The following is a 20,842-nucleotide window of genomic DNA, read 5'->3' as shown; positions in this document are numbered from 1 at the left end:
TAATATGATTAAGGTCAAAACTCTCAATATGGATTAAAAAAAAAAAAATAATAATCAAACTAAGATAGTAATTCATACATACATAGTTGCTTAATATGAAATTTAGATCTAATTGCAAAGTGATTTAAAACTTTACACGGAATGATTTATATATTCCTGAAAGAAATTTATTTTGAAAGACACTGCAACTTTCCTAAATGGTGTCAAAAAAAAAATTATCGAAAAAGGTAAGGTTATAATCTTAATTTTGACAATTTCTAAAGAACCTCCTCCAGTGACCTTGTATTGTAAGATGAAAACAGCTTGGATAAGAGGCCATGGTCGCACTAATTTCTCATTCTTGCTAGCTTTTTCAGAATTGAACAGTGGCCAGACTTTAATCTACAAATGATGCTTTTAGATGGGAGAATAAAGTAAATAATTTTCATCATCTTCTCGCATAACGATCTACAAGAGCCTTTGCCTTCTCTGGTGCAAAAAACCGAGCCTGGATATAACCAGCAATGGCCTTAGCTAACCTTATTTCAAATCATAAAATAAGCAAACAGTTCGTACTGCAATACAAAATATGCAGCAGGTATATACTCACTTGTATAAACATCCTTTCTGCATCCCCAACATTACCATTTTCTTTCAATATTATCCCCTGCAGAAGCATCAGAAAAATAAATTTATATAAAAGTATCAGAAATAAAACTTCTAGTCATTACACCACTGTTAATGGTCTCCTACAAGTGTACCAAATGTGGTTTTTGGTATTATGTGGGAGATTTGGATCCCTCTACTTTCCAATCATCTTCAAGTATTTGCTTAATGCAGAAATGTAATCATCTGAAGCTTTCTTCTCCAGAATACACCTTTTTCCGGCCCATGCCAATTATCCAATTGGTTAACTCAACGCGTTAAAAACAAAATCAACTCTAACCTTAGCTAGGTAACCCCGAAAGTCAGTAGGGTGGCTAGAGATGAGCTGATCATAAACAGATACAGCATCACTCACATGTCCCCAATCTGAATATGCCTTTCCCAGAAGCAAGTCCACCTGAAAATTAATTTCATTTTAAAATCATGTAAACAAGAAGATATTTTGAAAGAAAAATCTTACCAAGAGGGCAACTCACTTGAACAGGGTCCACCACCTCTATATCACCTTTAACATCCATATTACTTGGTTTTTTGGAATTAAGGCGTTCGCGAGAAGTAAGTAGGACCTGAACAGCCTTCATGAAAGGAAAAGAAAAGGAGTTAGTAATTCTGAAGGTCCAGGATATTTATCTTTGCAATCCAGTAAGACAATACACAAACAAACTAAATACTATATTGTTGCTTTCGTTATTTGTGCCAAGCATATAATTGCAGTTCAAATAACTACAGAAATACATCATGTAAGCAGACTATTTGGATCCATCAATAATTTTCTTTTAAAATCCACAAAGGAGATAAACCAAACACCATTTGGTTTCTGAATATCTATATAGCTGCCTTCAATCATGGATTCAGGTAATATACAACTGCAGGGGTGGAGCTCCCATGAAACCCTCTTAAAAGCAGCACATCTATTAAATGTAATAAGTGTCCACCACCCTAGTAAGGTTCTATAACTATGTAAGATGAGAGAAACTGCAAGCAAGCCTTGTGCAAGAGGACTTATGTGTGCACACTGATGAAAAATTGCCAAGAAATTGTACATCATCAAGAAACTGAAAGTGGCCAATGGTAAAGTAGTCGAAGTTAGCCCCATAGGTCCAACATTTGGGGCAAGTTCATGTTGGAGCAAAAAGAATGCAGGTAAAAAACCAATTATGTACCAAATATATAAAACACTATATTCAACTACATAATTGAGATTTTTCATGCTCGAATTTAGATTAGGCATCAGTCTTCCTTTCTCCTTTTGGAGTGCATTAGTAGCAGAGTATCTGCAGAAAAACCAAAGACAGCAGAAACCCATTCAGAATCCCATCTATGAGCTTGACCCCATACCTCATCGGGTTTCTTAGCGGCAAGCAATGCATTGGTAAGACCACGCAGAACTTCAAAATTGGCTTCTTTGGAGACCTAATATGTCATAAAATCTAATTATTTAGTGAACATACAACAAAGGCAGGTAAATATCAACTGTAGAAAGTGAATGATAATAATCCTAGTTTCCTACATTAAGTTGCTACAATGTAGTATGGTACCACTTGGTCATAGAACAAGAATAGCACATCATGTAGATACCACGTGCCATAGGAGATTGTTGATACTCTATGTAGTCGAGAAAAAGAGTGATGCAGGATGAATGCAGCACTGTGTTTGAGGAAGAGTCCATTCAAGTAAACTTGAAGGATAAGCAGTTCGCTCTTCAGTGACTACAAGCATGAATGCGTACTGTCACCAGATTTTTTTTTTTTTTTTTTTTTTTTTTTTTTTTTTTTTTTTTTTTTTTTTTTTTTTGTGATCTTGTTTCAGAACTAACTATGAAATAAAGCAGGCTTTCCTCAAGCGCTGAAGCTTGCACCCATTGGGTAGCCCATCCAACCAAAGTTAAATTAAAAATTTATTGACATTATTTGTACTATCACACAAGTAAAGTAATTTATGCTAGCCAGAGTATCATGTCTGGCACATGCATATATAACCACTGACCATTGCAGAACTCCTGTATGCATTAGCGCTTCCCTCATAATCTTTGAGTTCATATTTAACTTCTCCAAGCAAACGAAAAACATCAGGGTCATTAGGTTTCTCCTGGAAATTTCAGTTGAGTGAATCAGTTAATTTTCAAAAGAATAAAAGTTGAGAAAATGAGGCTTGTGCAACGCATATTGGAGACTGTAAACCTTTGCCAAGTCCTGAAGCAAAGAGGCAGCCTGAGTATACTTTCCCAATTCTGATAAGGTTACTGCAGCTCCCTGCAAGACCTCTTGAATGAATTTCAAAAAATATGGGCACAAAGGAACAGAAAGAAAACGAGAGAATTATTTCTTCATCTTGGTTATTTGTACATAAAATAGAAAATCATCTGTTCCCTATTACGAGGAAAAAGCACAAAAGCCTCACTTCAAGTGCAACAGGATCTTTAGGAGAGACAGCTAGTGTTGTCTCGTACTGTTTCAACTGAGTCTGCCACATGAAAGAAAGTAAAGGTGTTACGATATTTCTTAAATCCCATAGAAACACAAAGCAATGACAATAAATAACTGGTTGACAACAAATAAATATTTCTATGTCTAGCAGATGGCCACCATTAGATTGGTGTAGATTATCTAGAAATTGTAGAAAACCTTCTTCCTTTAGAAGATGATATGTGCATGCAATTTAATCCTCCTTTCTTTGATTAAAACAAAATGCTGCATATAAGAAAGAAGCAAAAGTACAACAGAAAAGGATGTACTTGGTAAAAAGGCATATGCCAAATAATAATCCAAGTACTAAAATCCACCAAATAAATTCTAGCTTAACTAGGTGAGATTAGTAGTTCCACAGTACCAGAAGAATAGCTTTCTCCTCTTTTGATAACTTTTTGTCAACTGTAGCAGCTTCTTCAGGGGGACTATCACTGGAAAGCAAATGACAGTGCAATGATGAAAAGATGTTTTACAGAAAGGAACAACATATTAATATGCACACAAAATATTATGAGAGATAACTCATAGATCAAGCAATCTTGGCAGGAAATGCACAAAATGAGTGAAGTCTTATGAAGAATGAAAGAATAATGAAAACTTCTTAAGCACTTTAACATACCTTCCAGAAGGAAGAAAGTCCCCAAGAGCAAAAACTAGACCAAAGACCAGAACAGCTACTCCTACCCCAATCTATTCTATATCAGAAATCGAATTAGTCATGCAGTATAGATGAAGAAGACAGTGTGCATGTATTTCTTTGGAAATGCACAAAGAATGACATTTACCTTAGTGCCAAGTCCAATTGTCTTCTTATCAGATTCAACTGGTGCGTCATAGTCAATTGGTCCAAATTCTTTAATTTCATCTGCCTTTTTTTGTTCAAGTGCTGACCTGAGTAGTTACAGAAGGAATGATCCTCAGCGAAAAGAACTGCAAAAATGACGAAAAGGAAGCAAAACTCACCAATCAACTGTTGTCGCTTAATGAAAAAACTAACCTGAAATTATTATCAAGTGACCAAATTTCATATGAAAAGTACTCAATATCAAAATAGAATTGTAGCTTTAGACAATATAAAATAGGCAACAACAAAAGTACTGAACCAGAATAATTACATGAAGCAACATAATATGTTTATAAGCGTTTTATTTAGTATAGTAAGAACCTCAGGACTTTGGCCTCAGCAAATAGTAATACCCCAATTCAATGTGTTTATTTACTAGAACTGCAAACACAATATAGGTACCTAACTATTTATGAAATTTCAAACACACAACTGGCAACTGCATTAAACAAGAACTTTGGCGTTGCAGAATCTGAAAGCATTTAGGCATTCTATATGCATCGAAATAGGTAAGTAAAATTGTATTAAAATAAAACATGAAAACAAACAGTAAGAACATTGCTCAGTGACCAAGACATCCCTGTGATGCTGTGTGCTAGGATAGAGATTAAATGCATTGAGATAATTATTTATATGATAGTGGGATAATGCTGAAAAAGCTGAATGATACCAACGAATTGAACTGTTACTAGTGAGGAAAACTCATTAAGGAGTCGCTTCCTTTTATAGGTTGACATGCAATACTAAAAAATAACAGTTATTTTAACAAGTACGAGGCAATAAAAATGTCAGTCGATGGGCACGGTTTGAGTAAGCATGCCTTTCACTATTGTGTAATGGTGTGAAATGTACCTTCTAACTGCTTCCAAACGTTCCTCAAACTCAAGGTCCATGGATTTAGGCTTTCCATCAATACGAAAACTTAAACCAGGTGCCTCTACAAGGAAAATTGACGCTATATAAATGCACCAACACCTCTACATACTTAAAGGGCTCCTACTACATGGTCCAGAGAATTTAGAAGCAGAAAAGTCGTCCTAATTATCTACTTACGAGTAGGTGAAGGGCCAGATTGTCTAGAAGTCGATTTCCTGCACCACGAAACGACAGCGAAAGAGTTGTTAGAAAGCCCTAAACTGCTCTAAAAACGAGAACAACAGCAAATTCTTGGGGAATAATACCAAAATCTCAGGGAAGGCATACCTTTGTTGCAATGCCATGCCCTTCTCCTCCCTCGAGGCAGTAACTTTCTTCGTCTGAATAATTGAAAATCAAGCATTGAACTTGGAAAAAATGACGAATCAAATAATGTAAAGAAGCAGAGGGGTACCTTGTTGTTGTTGGGGTCATTTTTGGCGCCAAAACCACGCCTGGGCTTAGAATCAGCGCATTGAACCCGGAATCGGGGAAAGCTAGTGCTGCTATTACTGGCTATAGTTGTTATCGACATCTATTTTTCCCCTCAAAGTTATGATTTTTAATTTTATTCTATAAATCATCGATTTATCTGGATAAGGTTCGTTCTCGGGGGTTTATCATTTATGTTTCCTTTTCGTCTGACGTCAGTGCTAGATGGGTCGGGTCATGGGTCCAGGGTGCGCGGGTTTGTATATATAAGCGAGGGAATGGCCAAATTTTATATTTTATTTATTTACTTTGAAATACAAAATTCGTCTGTATGAGTACGACCTCAAATAGTCAAATTCACTAGAAATTTTGGATAATCAAATATCACAAAAGTGTTGAATTGATATAGAGATGATCTCCCATCCATGGAATCCTGCAAGTCGAAGTGCTACTCTTCCAAGATCAACTTGATGATAATAAAGCCAACTCCAATGCCCTTCTGTCCTGGTTCTCCAAAATGTCTATGCTTTTTCGATTTTCTCTATCAGCGGATAAAAGACTGACTTTCTGGTGAATTTCAGATATTTGTTTGTAATACATGATCCAAACCACGTGAAGTGATAGCCTTTAATCCAACTTTCAAATATCAAAATTTGTTATCCATTTCCTTAAAATTCTAGCCATTGGTCGCCAAACTTCAAACTACAACTGAATTTGATTATTCCCCAGATAAGAGTTTTTATGCCGGAAAAGTATTCTTACCATCAGAAACTATTATTTTAAACACCAAAAAATCTTGAAAGATTAGCATCTGAACAACACATCATTATCAGAAAAAAGTCCTTAAACAATTCAGGAGCACCCAATTCCATTCGTTTTAGAAAAGAAAAATACATTCATTTAATCAAGAAGAATGAGGAGGCTTAGTGACACTCCTAGCAGCAGCCCAAATCTGGGAAATACCGCCAACAACATGAGGCCAGACACATTCAATTCCTCTGAAAGCAGCTCCAGAAGCAATACCAATAGCGAAAGTCTCAACATACCCAGGCTTCGAGTCCAGCTTCATGTCGAGAAGAGCGACTCTGTTGTTAACCACATCGACTTTTCTTGATGCCTCAGCCATGAATTTGTCCTTCTTGTTCTTATTATTAGCAGAGATAACCTTGAAGAGGACATTCTGGAGATCTTCAATGACCTTGACGGATGCTTCTTGAGAGTCGAGGCCTTGAGATTGGTAATGGGATATGAGTTCTTGAGGGGTTGGGGGCTTCTTCCTGGAGGGTTTGTCCTTCGATGGGGTACCAATTGGGATTGACGGTTGTTCCATTTGATGTTCAATCAAAATCAAGCAAAAAAATGGGTTTTTGTAGGGTTTGGGATTTTGAAGAAAACCTAATTCCAAATATGTTGGCGAGGCAAGAGCGCATAGCCGCACATCATATGTTGTCTCATTTTCGGTTGCTATTTTAGCTTTATTAGAGAGAGAGAGATGAGAGAGTTTGGTTTGGGCCCTTGGGCCTTCGCGTAACTTTGGGCTTGTCAAATTGAAACTTCTTTCCCTTTAACACAGAACCGTACAAGCTTATTCTGCTCTGCCACTCCCTCTTCCCACCAGAAACATCATATTGTTTACACTGCTTAGAGCATATCAGCGGACGATAGACTGTTTTCATTTTTACAAGGTATAGAAGCTAGAATAAGAACAAACCGGCAATATGTATATTTTTTTATACCCATGTATTATACAAAAAAAAGAAAAATTGTAGTTTCTCAAACTTTCCAAAGAAACTGTGGTGCATCTAAAGTTTACTAATTGTCTAATTGATCACATTTTGTGAGTTAGAAATTTTTAATAGAAAAATTTTATTTGATCACATTTTGTTAGTTAGAAATTTTTAATAGAAAAATTTTATAATTTGAAGTATTAAGTGCGTGCAAGTTTATAGGTTGAAATTTCTATGGAATCAAATACAAGTGGTGCCATAAGATTTTTTTTAAAGCATAGGTATACATTTGCGTATTTAGCCAAAACAAAACAAAGCACGTCATCCACCAACAGCAAAAAACTAAAAATATAAAAAAAAGGACCAGGACCTTTTCCAAATTCCATCAGCTGTCTCAATAATGCTCAGTAGGCGCGAGTACGCTAGTCAAAAAATATAAATTGTATCAACAATTAAGCATTTAAACTTAAGCAGTCTCACTAGCGTCTCTTATTTGGTTCCAGAAACAGGCAAGTTCAGTAACACTGCCAGTGAGGCACCCCTGATGTACATCAAATACCTATCTGTAGTATATTTGCAAAAAAAAAAAAAAAAAAAAAAAAAATCTAAAAATCCGACGACTTTTGGGTGCTGTATACTCTCATTCAACCGCAGTAGATATGAACAACTCTTCACAGAAACACAGGAGCCATGACTAGCGTGATCGTTGCTAACATTTTTATGAGGACATGAAGCGAAGGTCCAGCTGTATCTTTGAACGGGTCTCCTACACTGCAATAATCTCAAAGGATTCAGAAAGTAGTAATAAACAATTAGAGAAACTATTAACAGCTCATCATTTTCAAAAATTAGTGAAAATAGCCATACAAGATAAATCATAGCTACTTTCATAGTGTTTGCTTGCTTCACATAGATTCCCCTAAGGATTCATCTAAAATGCACAAGGGTTTAGTATCTTAATCTCCATGAACTGATTAAACTCATGCATAGAGTGCAGGAATGAATGGTTTAAGGTCCCAAATAACCCTTGACCTTTGTTAAGATCAGACTAAAGAATCATTCGTCTCTCCTAAAAAGGTTGTTCCAGTTCTAACTCCTTTCTCTCATATTATAACTCTATTTCAGATTCTACTCTTGCCAGTAAAATTACTTCCTGTGTGCTCTTCAAGGACCAAAAGAAGTACTGCCAAATGTTCACACAACACCAGGCAATGGCAATACTTACGTATCTCCTGTAACTGCTGCTTTATGGCACTCGCTCCCCTTGCCTCCAAGAGCCCCTGTCTCAATATACTTCTTTGCATTATCCCATGCCCCACCCGCAGTATTAAGGAAAAGAGCCATTAGAATGCCTGAAACAGTTCCAAACATCAGCATGGCAGCCACAACTTTAGCCCCAAGCAGAGGATGTCCCGTATAGTACCCCAAAATCCTGAACAAGAAACCTGCAAGCAAAAGACAGCAAATTCACTAAAAGATTCTTGACCTAGTAAAAAGCATGACTGAGGTATAACATACTCAAGAAATGAAAGGAAGAAAAATCAAAGTAATATGTCCATCAAGTTGGATGGACTTCTGATTGGCTTCCAATATCAATCATAAACTGGTGATGATGGACTTAATAGTAATGCATTATAATCCTATATTTAATTGTATCTTCTAATGATTTAAAAAAAAAAGAGAATTTTTCTACAAATGATCGCATTAAACTCGATGGATTCATAAATCATATATATTGATGAAAGCAATATTCCCTGTGTTAAACATACAAGCTGCTTCAACTTCAGCAGCTTTTACCAATTATTTTCCAAAAATAATAATCATAAGTAAATAACCAATATACAATAACATAATCCTCTATCACCTTCAAACCAACAACTAACATAAGCTCTTATAAGATATATTTAAGTATTAAAAAAAAACAAGAAAATAAAATAAAATTCATATGATTAACCCACCAATAACTATAGGTGATATGATAGCCAAAGCACCAGGTTTTATCATCTCCCTCAATGATGCAGATGCCACAATTGCAACACAGCGACCGTAATCAGGTTTCTCCTTGTAGTCCTAACAGTACATTCAAAAATTGCATGGCATCAGTGTAGAAAGAAAACAGTAAGAGAACAGGTGATATTCTGCAATGCACTTGGTTTTATCATCTGGTTTCTCCTCTCACAATCATATGGGATCAACAAATAAATTTTAATTTGTAGATCCTCCATGATTGTGTAAGGAAAGTACTCTCCTTTTCATGTGCATTGGATGCATTCAATAATTCCTCCTGCAACAGATGCTCACCATGATGCCTGGCCTCTCAATAAATTGCCTTCTTACTTCATTAACAACCTCCTGAGCAGTTCGGCCAACTGCTGAGCAGGCCCATGCACTGAATAAGAAAATAAGCATTGAACCCAACAATCCACCAACAAAAACCTCAGGGATGGCAATATCAACCTGGAAGTGAATTGAAAGTATGGAAGTAAGATAAAGTTGCTGAAGTATTGAAGATAAGAAATAATTAGATTAAAATGCATAAAGTTTACCTGCTTGAAAGGTTCACGAGCAAATGCAGCAACCTCATCCATATAAGCACTAAATAGAAGGAATGATGCAAGTGCTGCAGATCCAATGGCAAAACCTTTGGTTGTAGCTTTTGTGGTGTTTCCAACCGCATCAAGAACATCGGTTATCTCACGAACACTTTCTGGCTGTATAAAATACAGTTATAAGACATATTGGACAAAGTAAGGAAGAAAGAAAGAACAATCTGTCATCCCTAGCTAGATCAACATATTTAACAAAGAAAATGATGATGAACTGTTACCTGCTGACTCATCTCCACAATTCCACCAGCATTGTCAGCAATAGGTCCAAACATATCCATTGTAAGAACATAGGCAGCAGTACTCAGCATTCCCATTGTCGCCACAGCTGTACCAAACAACCCACCAGTTGGCTTTCCAGATTCATCCACCAGACCAGATGTGTGGCCCAGCCAAAAAGCTGAAACAATGGATATACTAATGACAAGAACAGGAAGAGCTGTTGCTTCCAGGCCCAAACTCACACCAGCAATTATATTAGTCCCATGACCAGTGGAGCTAGCAAGAGCTAATGTGCGGACGGGCTCATGCTTGTAGTCGGTGTAGTATTTTGTGATCCATACAAAAGCATATGCTGTAATGATGCCAACCAATCCACACAAGGCAAAGTTAAACCATGCTGAAGGAGCTTGTTCTGTGTGAAGCATCCAACGGGTAGACTGCAAAAACCATATGCATAATACAAGCAAAACCGTATGTTAGTAGCAAAACACATCAAACAGAAAACTGCTGGCTGTTAACACTTGATTAATTTCCGACAGAAGCCTCAGAGATAGTACATTAAAAGAAGAATATTAAGGAATAAAGCAATAAAACTGCAGTAGCAATAATCAGTAAATGTTTCGATTCTAGAAGACATTACCGCACCAAATGTAAGAACTGCCAAAACTATAGTAATGGAGTATCCTTTCTGAAGGATTGCCATTGGATCCTCTATAGGAGACTTCACACTAGAATCACGAGTACTCCTAATTGAAAGTATTCCAACTGAAGATATAACTAGGTCAAAAGAATGTATAACAAGAGGAAACAAGATGAAGCCAGAAGGATCTGCAAGAAAAGGGACATCAGTGAGTCCACTAAAGAATACAGATGACCTTACTGTTAAAAAAATGTAAACTGATTTACAGTAGGTAAATTCATCATAAAGAACAGATAATTGAGAATGTCAATTACAAAAACATTCTTTTATGCCATGCTACTCCTAGTTCAGTACAACAGTGACGTAAACATTATTAGACTATCATATGACAATCCTCAGGATTACTCATAGCAGCACCATGTAAGGTGTGTCATAATCTTCCAAATTGCCATAGACTTATGGGAAAATGGTACAAATACTAGTATAGATACTTGCCCTCAATTTTGCAGCGCTGAGCCATTGTTCCCCCAAGTATCATAGCACTGATTATTTCAGCAGCAATACTTTCAAAAAGATCAGCACCTCGAGCAGCACAATCACCCACATTGTCTCCAACCTTTTCAAAGCAAAAAATTGGTTATTAAATGCACCATTTCTACAAGCCATAATACAAAAAAAGAGGGGTACACACCAAATCAGCAATCACTGCAGGATTTCTAGGATCATCTTCAGGTATTCCCTGCTCTACTTTCCCAACAAGGTCAGCCCCAACATCAGCTGCTTTTGTATATATTCCACCACCCAACTGAGCAAACAGAGCAACAAAAGAAGCTCCAAAGCCATATCCCACAAGGAGAAGAGGCACTAGAAAAGAAAAACACGAAAATCAACAAAATTAAAAGATGCAACTAAAAGAAAGAAAAGGTTAAGAATGCTGCCAAACACCATCCAAAATGGCTAAATTAAAAAACATATGCAGTGAGGAAGAAGGGAAGCTGTTACATACAGTCAGTAACCTTCATTGAACCAGGAGAATCAACTTCCAACCAAACATAAAATGCAGCATAAAGGATGGCTATACCAATTACAGCCATACCAACAACCACAATGGCAGAGAAGCCACCAGCACGTACAGCTATCTGCACATTATTTTTTTCTGGTTACAACATGATTCTCAAATTGGTAAGAAGAAAGTGGACCATATAAGGGACAACCTGCAATGCCTCTCTAGCCGACCTTCTTGCAGCACTAGAAACTCTAACATTAGCACGAACTGACACCCACATCCCAACATAACCTGCTATACCTGAACATAAAGCTCCCAAAAGGAATGAAGCGACAGTGATATATGCAGATGTTGACCTGCATGAACAAAATAAAAAATTTAGAGACTAAAGCATGTGCTTTATACTATTGCTAATTCAGACATGAAATAACCTCCCAAGGCCAGAAGATTCTTGTTGAGGAGTTGAACTGCGGAACAAATATATGCACAGGATCACCATGGCTAGCAACATTGCCATCTTTGAGATAGTTCCATACTGTGTTCTGAAGAAACCTTCAGCTCCATCACGGATTGCATCTGATATCTAGAAAGTAAGATAATAAGCTCAGGACAAGAATCCAGCAAGTCTAAAAATTGTTAAACTTGTCCCCCAAGATTATTCAATTTTTTAAAAATAATAAAACCATTAACAAGAAGCATATGGCTCAAATATGATATCAGAATTAAATCATACATAAAATAACCTAAAACTAATTAACTTGCCACCTAAACTGGACTGGATGGTACATACAGATAAACACTGAAGTACTACTCATCCACATTTCAAAGTGTGCCTAGATATGCTTCCAAGCTATGACGAATAAAAATGCAACAAAGTAGTATTCATTCAATCTAGAATAAATAACTTCTACAAAGAATACAAGGATTGATGTGGTAGGGAAAAATACATTAAAGATGATTTACCTGAGCCATTTCTGGAGGTCCCTCATCCTTTGATAGTACCCACTTAGTAAGATAGAGTGAGAAAAGGAAGCTGATGATACAGATAGTAAAGACAAAAACAATTATTGGAGAAGTGCTGGCTCCAATGTAAAAGATTGCTCCTAAACCCAATAGCAAAAGTATAAAAAGGAAACGAACATTTATTCCCATCAAAACTCGAACAATCTGGACAAAGAAAAATCAAGTTAGTCCATGCAAGAGGTGGTTTCATAACAGAAAGAGAAATGTTACGCAAGAGTTTAAAAGTTTCTGCTTAATTGACATGAACAGGATTATCTTCTCATGTTCAGGCTTGCTTACTTTATCGCTGCCAATGATATATTGGCAGCTCCAAAGATGCTATAAGTACACAGATGGATGTAAGATGTCCATGCAATGCCACCATTGTCTAAAGTTGTCAAAAAAAAAAAAGAAGCTGAAAACTAAAATAAATATTACCATCCTAGTGCATACACAGTCGTGGCCCCATATTTAACATAATTTGTTTCACAAGTAAATAAATACATATCTTGAAATAATAAAAAAGAGAGGGAAAACATTAGTTACTCACAGCTGGAGTATAAGGTTTACTCCGCATATTGGGGAAAATCCTCGGTCTCTCTTGGTAAGGCCCCAAACTACCACCCTCAACATCATCATCTATCATCATTGTATGGGAGGAATTCACCCTTCGGGCTACAAGAAAAGGGCTGTAGTCGTTGCCTTGGGGCGGATCGCCCCCTGAACTGGGTTGTTGAATTTTGAATGATCTGAGTTGTCCGGTGAAAGATTAGTGTTTCAGTTCAGAAGATATAAGAAATCACCAAATTCTTCTGATGAGCTGCAGACCAAATGTGGAGCAAATATAGACGTTCTGGCTTCAACAGCAATTTGGCGTCCTAAAATATCAATAGATGAACTCCAATAAATACAAACTGTATACAGCAGTTGCCACTGTCGCACATATGATTGAAAGGGATAATTCGAAATATTTGTTCAGTAAAAACCGCCATTTTAGTTCATAGAAACAACTTAGGAATTATGTTCGGCTTGAAGAGCAGCCACTTTTGAAATATGCATTTACGATCCAAAAGACACGAATCAATATAGCACGTAGCACTGAATAGAGAACAGTTGATGTTCAACGATATAAATCAGTAGATTCAATTGAAACAGAAACCGTTTGCAATTGTAAACATTAAATTTCATCCTATTAGTAGCATTTTCCTCTCCATCAACACACTTGCTCAGCAACGAAACAGAACGTAATTGTCAAAAGAATAATAAATAAATAAATAAAAAGAAACACACTAGTGGACCGTAAAACCCTAAGATCTAAACAAACAGAAATGAGATTCAAAAGCGAATAGGCATTCTAATAGATAAAAATCTTAAACAAAACCTACAAATTCACAAATGCAAACTTCGATCTCAATCAGATAGAACGAGAGGAGAAAGAAGATCTATGTATAAACAGGACGCAGAAAAAATGTAAATGCATAGAAACAGAGTACCTTTCAAGGAATGACGAAGAGTGCTGAAGCTGCCATTAACAGAAGGCTGCTACGCGTTGCGTTTGATGGCTCTCTTGCTCTAGTTTCCCTCTCTTTGTTCTCTGCAAATTTGCAGAATTCACAGAGAGAGAAAAGAAAAAACAAAATAATTGATTTTTTTTTTTTTTTAAGAGAGAAAACAAAATAGTGAGAATTTCCAATTTTCCTTTTTGGTTAATTTTACAGGGAGAGTTAGAAAGTTATGGATATGCTGATTGATTCCATTCCAAAGATCCACGTGTTATTCAGCACGTTAGCCTTACCAATTATATTTTGCCATGTAATCCATCAATTTTCTTTTCTCTTTTCTTTTTCCATAGCAGCAAAATAGGAAATAAGCTTTACATGTTGTCGCGAAAAGAGATATTAATTCATGAAAATCCTTTAGTGCCAGTCCATAGCAATAAATTATTATTAATTATTTTTTTTCAATTGAAATACTTTTTTTTTCGTCCTCATATATGTAAAAACAAATAATTATTTTTTTACAACAAAAATTAAAATTATTATATTGCAGTAAATTTTCTAAGTGGTGGAAAAATTAGATTGATACGGAAAACTCTTATTGTCATCCAAATAATTAATTCAATTTTCTAATAACACTTTTTTGGAATTTTATTTTCTTAATAAAGTATTTTCTATCGAAAAATTGAATTTTGATAACCAAACCCCACCAAAAAATTTGACATATTAAAAAAATGAAAGCAAGTACAAAAAATTTAACCTTTTTTATTATTATTTTTGAAAAAAATTAATCCATACAAAATTTACTTACTAAGTTAAGAGTTCAAACTACGAAATTATCATTATTACTTTGATTTTACAATCCAAATAATAGAATAATTATTTTCTATTTTATTCTTTGTTTCAATGAGAGTTTTATTATTATTATTATTTTTTAACGGAGGGACAATATTCATGTATTTTCTCCCTAGTCTGCATGTTTTTGAATCTCTTCATTTGGAGAAAAAAAAAATAAATATCTGCATGTTTTTGAATCTCTTCAATTGGAGAGAAAAATAAATATTTCACTTATTTTATTAAATTACTTAAATATCATAAAATGATTAGAATCACATTTCATCCTTCTAAAATAAATGATATATAATTGTTAATTTCAATTATAATATTTTTTTCCCTGTAAAATCTTGTCCTTAAAAGGAAAATAAATTTATTTTGTTTCCCAAAGACAATGGTAGAAAATAACTATGTAAAGGAAAATAATAATTCCTCATCATTTTCTATATATATATATATATATATATATATATATATATATATGTTTAATATAGTAAAATTATTTGTCTAATTCATCATGGAAAGCAGAAGTGTTATCCAGAAAGCAAGCATGGGTTGATGCCTCTGTCATTTCCTCCACCTCGACTCCAGCGTTGCACATGTTGGCAATGGCTCTTGTGTACTTCCTCCCATACCAAGATAAACGTCCACACTGTTTCTCATAAGCCTTCACCTGCAGAAAAAAGATTAATAGAACTCTTTATGACCATTTCAATTTCACATTCATATTAAATAATTACTTACAAGCAATTTTAGGCAATTCCAATCATCCACAAGAGGCTGTCCTGAACGTCTGAACTGCTTAAACAGCTGTGATGCCTTTTCCTGACCGAATAAAATTTCTGCAATCTTGTTCATAGTAATGTCCACACGCCTTCTATGTGAAATTATACTGTCAAGCTTCTTTCGTGCTTCCGCCTTGTCGTTAGATCCCGGAGGGGCTTTCTGATACTGTTGAGGTAAAACGATACATTTTTATTTTCTTCCCAAGTAATCCATTGATGGCAATGTATAAAAGGAGAATGCAAAGCAAAACCTTATGCCAAAAATAAAGAAGACTTGCATCACGTTGATTAACAACTTGTGAGGTTGAAGATGAAGATGATGATGATGAAGAAGAAGTATTCTTAGTGAGAGTATAATTTTCATTGGCAGGGTTTGTGCCCATGTAAACAAACACTGGATCTTCACTCAGTTTCATATCTCCATATTGAGTAACATGAGAGCTATCAAAGTTATCAACTGCTGTCCTTCTTCGAACCTAAGAATTCAGTAATCATATGAGATTGAGTACAAAAGAATACAAATTAATAAAGTTTTATTTTTCCTATTATATGAGATGGGTACCACTTGATATTGCTTCTGAAGGGTTTCCTTGCGCAAATCATGCAGGTCACTGTATATATACAAGTGAATGAAGAAGAGTTTTAGTAATTCTGAATTTTTAACAGGAAACTAAAAAGGAAAACGAATAGGACCATATATAGAAAACTAAACTAAAGAACCTGTCCTCCATCCAAGAAATACTAAACAAGTCTCCCAAGCAGGTATCATATTCAGAGGGAGGATAAGGATACCGACCAGGACAATATATTCCCCAACTATCCTCTACTGCATTAGCAGCAGTAACCGCATATATGTTTAAATTGCTTTCAAGCAGTCCTTCAAACATGCTCCCAGACTCACAAGCTTCAAGGTAGAACACCATGCTTCTATATGTTCTCGAGTTATGCTTCTTTTTCAACACCTCTATGAGGTCTCTGGCATATAGGTCCTCACCAGAAGGCATACCTACAGTGCAGATCTTACTTGCATACATTTTTCTAATTTTAATTAGTAATCCAAAAAATTAATTATATATATATATATATATATATTTAGAGACTCACCGATTACACCTGGACTACCATGGTCAGCGTAATATATGAAAATATGGTCCTGAGGAGCACTGTCCACGACTTTGCCACTACCTCCATTGAGAGCAGTTTTGTTGCCCAGAAGTACAGCAAAAAAATTCTCAACGGTGCAGTTGTCTCCAGTGTAATCCTGATTAAGAAGATCCACATACATAAGTGTGGCTGGGATTAATTTTCTTTTTTTCTTTTTTTTTCCTAAAAAAAAAAGAGAGAAAATGAACCTTGGGAACTCCATGGTAAACATCATGGCCATCGGGTCTGTTGATGATGATGCCGGGCCTGGGATTATTAATGTTAAAAGCAATGTCATCGTACATGAAAACTATGATGTTCTCATCTTTCAATCCTCCTTTCCTCAGAATTTGATATGCATGGCATACATCGGCCTGAGCAATTAATATTAATTATACACAAATACTGTCATTTGAGTTCTCCAATAAATAGTTAATCAGATAGTTAATTACCTGATGCCTATAATTATCGTAACCTCTGGACCCAGCAACCAAAACTGCCCATCGTTTTCCTTTTTCATGGATGAATTCCGTAACCTTGGAAGTGTCTCTCACAGTAATCAGTTTCTGACTTTGAACAAGATCCCAACATAAGAATGCAATAAAAAGAAAAAAAGGGAGGCTGCCATGTCTACTGTCCGAAACCATTCTCATTTGCACTACTAGCTAGCGGACACCCTGAACCTACCAGCACATTAGTTATGTTCTCGAAGATTAATTTTGTAACTGAGCGGCAGCAAAAGAAGCTTATTTATATTTATCTTATGCTAAAATATTTATCGTTACCATTTACAAATTGAAACGAGTATAGTAATACAGCTGTGTTTTGACCTGTTTTAAGCTTAAGAGTTGAACATGGTAAGTTATTTGTTTTTACACAAATACATGGTAAGTTGATTAGGCTGGCTAGTTATAACGCACATATTTTAGTGTTGGATCAGCAGAGTGTCCTGCATTTTAGACGGACTTTACCTGTAAGGTCAAAAGATAAACGCATGAAGCACATGAATTTTTTATGGATTTTTGGCCCATCAACAACCCGAATTTTGACGATGACCATAAACGTGACTGACTCGATTAAAATTAATGAATGAGCAGTTAATTGAAGATTCTTTTATGTTTTAGCTTTCATGGTTCAATAATAGTAGTAACAAATACTTTTAGTCTAAGAAGGTCGCCAAATTGTCAATGTTATTGCAAGTCCATAAGAAAATAAAACAAAAATGATGGGCTTTATTTCAGTCAGAATAAGATGAAGAACACAATTACAAGATGGTGTCCGTTTTGGCAGGAAGCCTCCTAAGGAAGTTTTGAGGCAGGGAAGGAAGAGGCGCACGCATCTTTGGATGCCTCATCACATAAAATGCCATACCAATAACCAAATACCTGAAAGGACACAAATAAACCGCACACCCACTTATCACACACAATACCATAAACATAAAAGTAGCTCTGGGATCCCTCCAGCTCACCAGTGAATGCACCCTCTCCATCTGAGTTGCCAAGTCGCCTATCATTATCATCAACCTCCCTGCTATACTTCTCAGTCTATCATACCTTGCCTTTAGAACCTGACCTTGCTTCGACGTTGGAAATGTATCCATCTCTTCGTCTAATTCATCAGGATCTGCAGTTTCAGCATGAGAGAGTTTTGTATCCATGTGTGGAGGATGTCTAGATCTCTTTGGGTAGCTCCAAACTCCAATCATAAAAACACTAAAAAATAATGCAGGCAGTATTAGTCGCGGAGACAGAACCATAACAAGAAAAATAACATAAGTCGTAATTGTTGCCATTGGATTCTTCCATTGGCATATGCTATCAAACCATTTCAAAACTCCAAAAATGCCACTCAAGCATGCCATAACTCTCTCACAGTTTGCTTTTCCTCTTCTAAGGCTCCACGTGTTAGCTCCTGTATCCAGCATATACTCCACAACCTCATTCCTTAGAGGTGGATCCGCACGTCCAAGCCTTAGACAGACTAGATAAGTAGCTTGGTGCCTTAAACTATCGAGCTGGTAGACAGATAGCGGGTTCATGTAATGCATTCTTGGAAGCAAAGGCTGTGTGTATGTATGCAACAGATTAGCCAAAGACATACACCTAAATTTCACTGCCAAATGAAGTTCCCCCATCTTCTTCAACCCATTAGGCTGCAGGATTATAAGCGGGTACGAATGTGTGTAAATCCTATCAGTTTCAATAGTAGATAGCCGAATCCTTACTTTGCCAATTCTTGGATCTTTTGTCTTCTTGTCCCCTGCTGTTAAATGACAGTTATCAAAAACTCCAATTGTAATAACTGTACAGGGATCATAAACATCCCAATAGTATTGCTCATTCCATTTTGGAGCCAAACTGTCAACAATAGTTGTCGTCCGGACCCACTTGTGGCCGTATTTGGCTACACAATAAGCATCTGTGGTTCCACGCCCATCCTTGGATTTCATAGGAAGCAACCCTTCAGCTTTCAAGATCCCCAGCTCCAATATCCCTATTTTATCTGGCCATAGTTTTGGTGATGTTGCCCTTAGATCACTGCAGTAGTATGTAGGTTCATCAAAAACATGATACAAACCATCCAAAAACACCCTTAAGTGAATTCTGCTTGCATATTTCACATCCTTCTTATCATCTTCATCATCTCTATCACGGACATTACTATGCCTTTCAAGATTGATCCACTTATCAGCAATAGGTGGAGGCATTAGCCTCTTATCCACGTTCTGCAGATTAATCACACACCTTCCTAGGCATTCCTCTTTATTATTACCTCCTATCTTACATTGCACGCTCAAAATCAAAGGATCATCAAATGGCTCTGCTGCAACAAATATCAACTCCTCATTCCAACTAGGATTGACACTCTTATCTGATGAAACTCTACTCCTCAAAGCTACGTTCCCAAGAATAGCCTTCACGTAAACTTCAGGTTTCCTATTCTTATCAGAAGGCACCAAATCTTGTGCTCCAATCACATTGATTCTAAGATACCAGAGTCGTGGGGAAAGATATATCTTAGAACGCGTGTTGGATACACTTTCACAACCAACAGTTGCAGCATCAGAATGCCAAGCAGTAGAAAATGCATCATCCGCTTGATTCCCTATCCAAACAGCCAACATCAATTCTCCCACAATCTTCACCCCATTGCCATCCTCTAATCTGTACCACTGTGGTGCTAATGGACTATCCGGGGGAAGGCGTGTGGGAATGTCTGCTATATCAAATGAAATGCAACCTATAAGCTCATCATTCACAAATTCTTTATCTCTGACCAAGATTTCAACAACCCTGCTTTGAAGCCCATCCTTTGTGAAAGCAAAAACTTGGTTCCATTCGGGATTGGCAGTGTTGTCAACATGTGATGTTGTTCCTTTATGCTTTCCAATCCTCAGCTCAACAAAAGGGTTATTTCCAGGAAGCAGATCCTTTGCTCTCACAATTCTGATGTACAAAAACTGTCGTTGTTCTACAAGTGTCAGCTTATCATTGCCTGCTCTGCCAATATCAGGTGTTGTCTCCTTGAGGGAGAAGTCTGCTTTTGGTTTCTCCTTTGGCGGCATATTGCTCAAAACTGCAACAATTGAACAAAAACGACTAGACTCAGATGCCCATACAACTATAAACCACCATCTAGCTGCGAAGAACTAACATAGATATATAAAAGAAGTACAAACCTTTGAAGTGTTTGAAGGCTGAGAACTTTGAGTATGCGAAATCTGAAAGGAAAAAAAATGAGAAAATAAAGTATCAAAGATTTTGAGTTTAAGCATACGTCTTTGGTTTCAATGTAAAGGTAATACTGAAGTACCAAAGAACAAACCAACCAAGACAAACAGAGCTTGCTTACCTCTCAACTGCAGATACAGATAGAAGCCTTGTGTTCTGGCCCTTCTCAGTGTTTGAAAGAGAAGAATCAGCTAAATAGGGAATTTTCTTTGAAAATGGAAGAATCGAGGTAATGTCTAATAGGAAATAAATGCTCCATTTACTCTTAGCTCTTGCTATCACGACCGTTTTCAAGTAAATGATTTGCGCATTAATGAATATTACTGAATAGTAAGTTGATTAT

The 20,842-nt window shown here is 36.3% G+C and overlaps 5 protein-coding genes across 7 annotated transcripts; all 5 read right to left on the bottom strand.

Annotated features, from left to right (window-relative positions):
- Positions 1–8: 8 nt before the first annotated feature.
- LOC105646135 (Tetratricopeptide repeat (TPR)-like superfamily protein) lies at positions 9–5,969 on the bottom strand. 3 transcript variants are annotated; one of them, XR_002285765.3, is made up of 15 exons: positions 5,288–5,969; positions 5,161–5,213; positions 5,011–5,048; positions 4,810–4,894; positions 3,899–4,004; positions 3,733–3,803; positions 3,475–3,544; positions 3,046–3,108; positions 2,826–2,897; positions 2,632–2,733; positions 1,984–2,058; positions 1,106–1,220; positions 926–1,042; positions 590–646; positions 9–487 (listed from the first exon to the last, which is right to left on the bottom strand). XR_002285765.3 is itself a non-coding variant. In XM_012231915.4 (15 exons), the coding sequence occupies exons 1-15, from the start codon at positions 5,405–5,407 to the stop codon at positions 428–430; spliced, it is 1,188 nt and encodes a 395-aa protein (XP_012087305.1). In that variant the 5' UTR covers positions 5,408–5,497; the 3' UTR covers positions 9–427. The 3 variants fall into 3 exon arrangements, 2 of the variants coding, with proteins under 2 accessions (XP_012087305.1, XP_037493514.1); XM_012231915.4 differs by having other exon boundaries at positions 1,122–1,220; positions 5,288–5,497; XM_037637586.2 differs by lacking the exon at positions 1,984–2,058 and having other exon boundaries at positions 1,122–1,220; positions 5,288–5,512.
- Positions 5,970–6,108: 139 nt separating this feature from the next.
- LOC105646134 (ribosomal protein-like protein) lies at positions 6,109–6,763 on the bottom strand. Its single transcript, XM_012231914.4, has one exon. The coding sequence runs from the start codon at positions 6,632–6,634 to the stop codon at positions 6,209–6,211; it is 426 nt and encodes a 141-aa protein (XP_012087304.1). The 5' UTR covers positions 6,635–6,763; the 3' UTR covers positions 6,109–6,208.
- Positions 6,764–7,382: 619 nt separating this feature from the next.
- LOC105646133 (pyrophosphate-energized membrane proton pump 2) lies at positions 7,383–14,214 on the bottom strand. Its single transcript, XM_012231913.4, has 15 exons — positions 14,001–14,214; positions 13,058–13,385; positions 12,469–12,672; positions 11,937–12,088; positions 11,714–11,861; positions 11,506–11,638; positions 11,191–11,363; positions 10,995–11,115; positions 10,500–10,687; positions 9,859–10,296; positions 9,578–9,742; positions 9,333–9,488; positions 8,990–9,101; positions 8,257–8,476; positions 7,383–7,802 (listed from the first exon to the last, which is right to left on the bottom strand). Exons 2-15 carry the CDS (start codon positions 13,154–13,156, stop codon positions 7,703–7,705), a joined length of 2,409 nt encoding a protein of 802 aa, XP_012087303.1. The 5' UTR covers positions 13,157–13,385; positions 14,001–14,214; the 3' UTR covers positions 7,383–7,702.
- Positions 14,215–15,336: 1,122 nt separating this feature from the next.
- On the bottom strand, positions 15,337–17,414 carry DELTA-VPE (delta vacuolar processing enzyme). Its single transcript, XM_089726810.1, has 8 exons — positions 17,218–17,414; positions 16,975–17,139; positions 16,727–16,883; positions 16,343–16,628; positions 16,185–16,233; positions 15,874–16,098; positions 15,582–15,788; positions 15,337–15,510 (listed from the first exon to the last, which is right to left on the bottom strand). The coding sequence occupies exons 1-8, from the start codon at positions 17,410–17,412 to the stop codon at positions 15,337–15,339; spliced, it is 1,458 nt and encodes a 485-aa protein (XP_089582936.1). The 5' UTR covers positions 17,413–17,414.
- A 565-nt stretch (positions 17,415–17,979) lies between these two features.
- LOC105646131 (FT-interacting protein 3) lies at positions 17,980–20,611 on the bottom strand. Its single transcript, XM_012231912.4, has 2 exons — positions 20,448–20,611; positions 17,980–20,344 (listed from the first exon to the last, which is right to left on the bottom strand). The coding sequence occupies exon 2, from the start codon at positions 20,331–20,333 to the stop codon at positions 18,030–18,032; it is 2,304 nt and encodes a 767-aa protein (XP_012087302.1). The 5' UTR covers positions 20,334–20,344; positions 20,448–20,611; the 3' UTR covers positions 17,980–18,029.
- Between the last annotated feature and the right edge of the window lie 231 nt (positions 20,612–20,842).

The sequence above is a fragment of the Jatropha curcas genome, chromosome 10, assembly GCF_041381405.1.
Source record: "Jatropha curcas cultivar XTBG-Jc1 chromosome 10, XTBG_Jcur_1.0, whole genome shotgun sequence".
In the NCBI taxonomy this organism is placed as follows: Eukaryota; Viridiplantae; Streptophyta; class Magnoliopsida; order Malpighiales; family Euphorbiaceae; genus Jatropha; species Jatropha curcas.
The sequence above is the reverse complement of the archived record's forward strand: the minus strand, read 5'-3'. Positions and strand labels throughout refer to the sequence as shown.

Coding starts and splice junctions, on each gene's coding strand:
- LOC105646135 (XM_012231915.4), bottom strand. CDS start 5,407: ATGTCGATAACAACTATAGCCAGTAATAGCAGCACTAGCTTTCCCCGA. Junction 2,734..2,825: donor TGCTTCAGGACTTGGCAAAG/GTTTACAGTCTC, acceptor TGAAATTTCCAG/GAGAAACCTAATGACCCTGA. Junction 1,221..1,983: donor CCGCTAAGAAACCCGATGAG/GTATGGGGTCAA, acceptor CCTTTCATGAAG/GCTGTTCAGGTCCTACTTAC.
- LOC105646134 (XM_012231914.4), bottom strand. CDS start 6,634: ATGGAACAACCGTCAATCCCAATTGGTACCCCATCGAAGGACAAACCC.
- LOC105646133 (XM_012231913.4), bottom strand. CDS start 13,156: ATGATGATAGATGATGATGTTGAGGGTGGTAGTTTGGGGCCTTACCAA. Junction 12,673..13,057: donor GTAAACCTTATACTCCAGCT/GTGAGTAACTAA, acceptor TTCTTTGTCCAG/ATTGTTCGAGTTTTGATGGG. Junction 10,688..10,994: donor TCAGCGCTGCAAAATTGAGG/GCAAGTATCTAT, acceptor CTTTTCTTGCAG/ATCCTTCTGGCTTCATCTTG.
- DELTA-VPE (XM_089726810.1), bottom strand. CDS start 17,412: ATGGTTTCGGACAGTAGACATGGCAGCCTCCCTTTTTTTCTTTTTATT. Junction 16,884..16,974: donor TTTACCATGGAGTTCCCAAG/GTTCATTTTCTC, acceptor CTTCTTAATCAG/GATTACACTGGAGACAACTG. Junction 16,629..16,726: donor TGGTAGTCCAGGTGTAATCG/GTGAGTCTCTAA, acceptor TCTGCACTGTAG/GTATGCCTTCTGGTGAGGAC.
- LOC105646131 (XM_012231912.4), bottom strand. CDS start 20,333: ATGCCGCCAAAGGAGAAACCAAAAGCAGACTTCTCCCTCAAGGAGACA.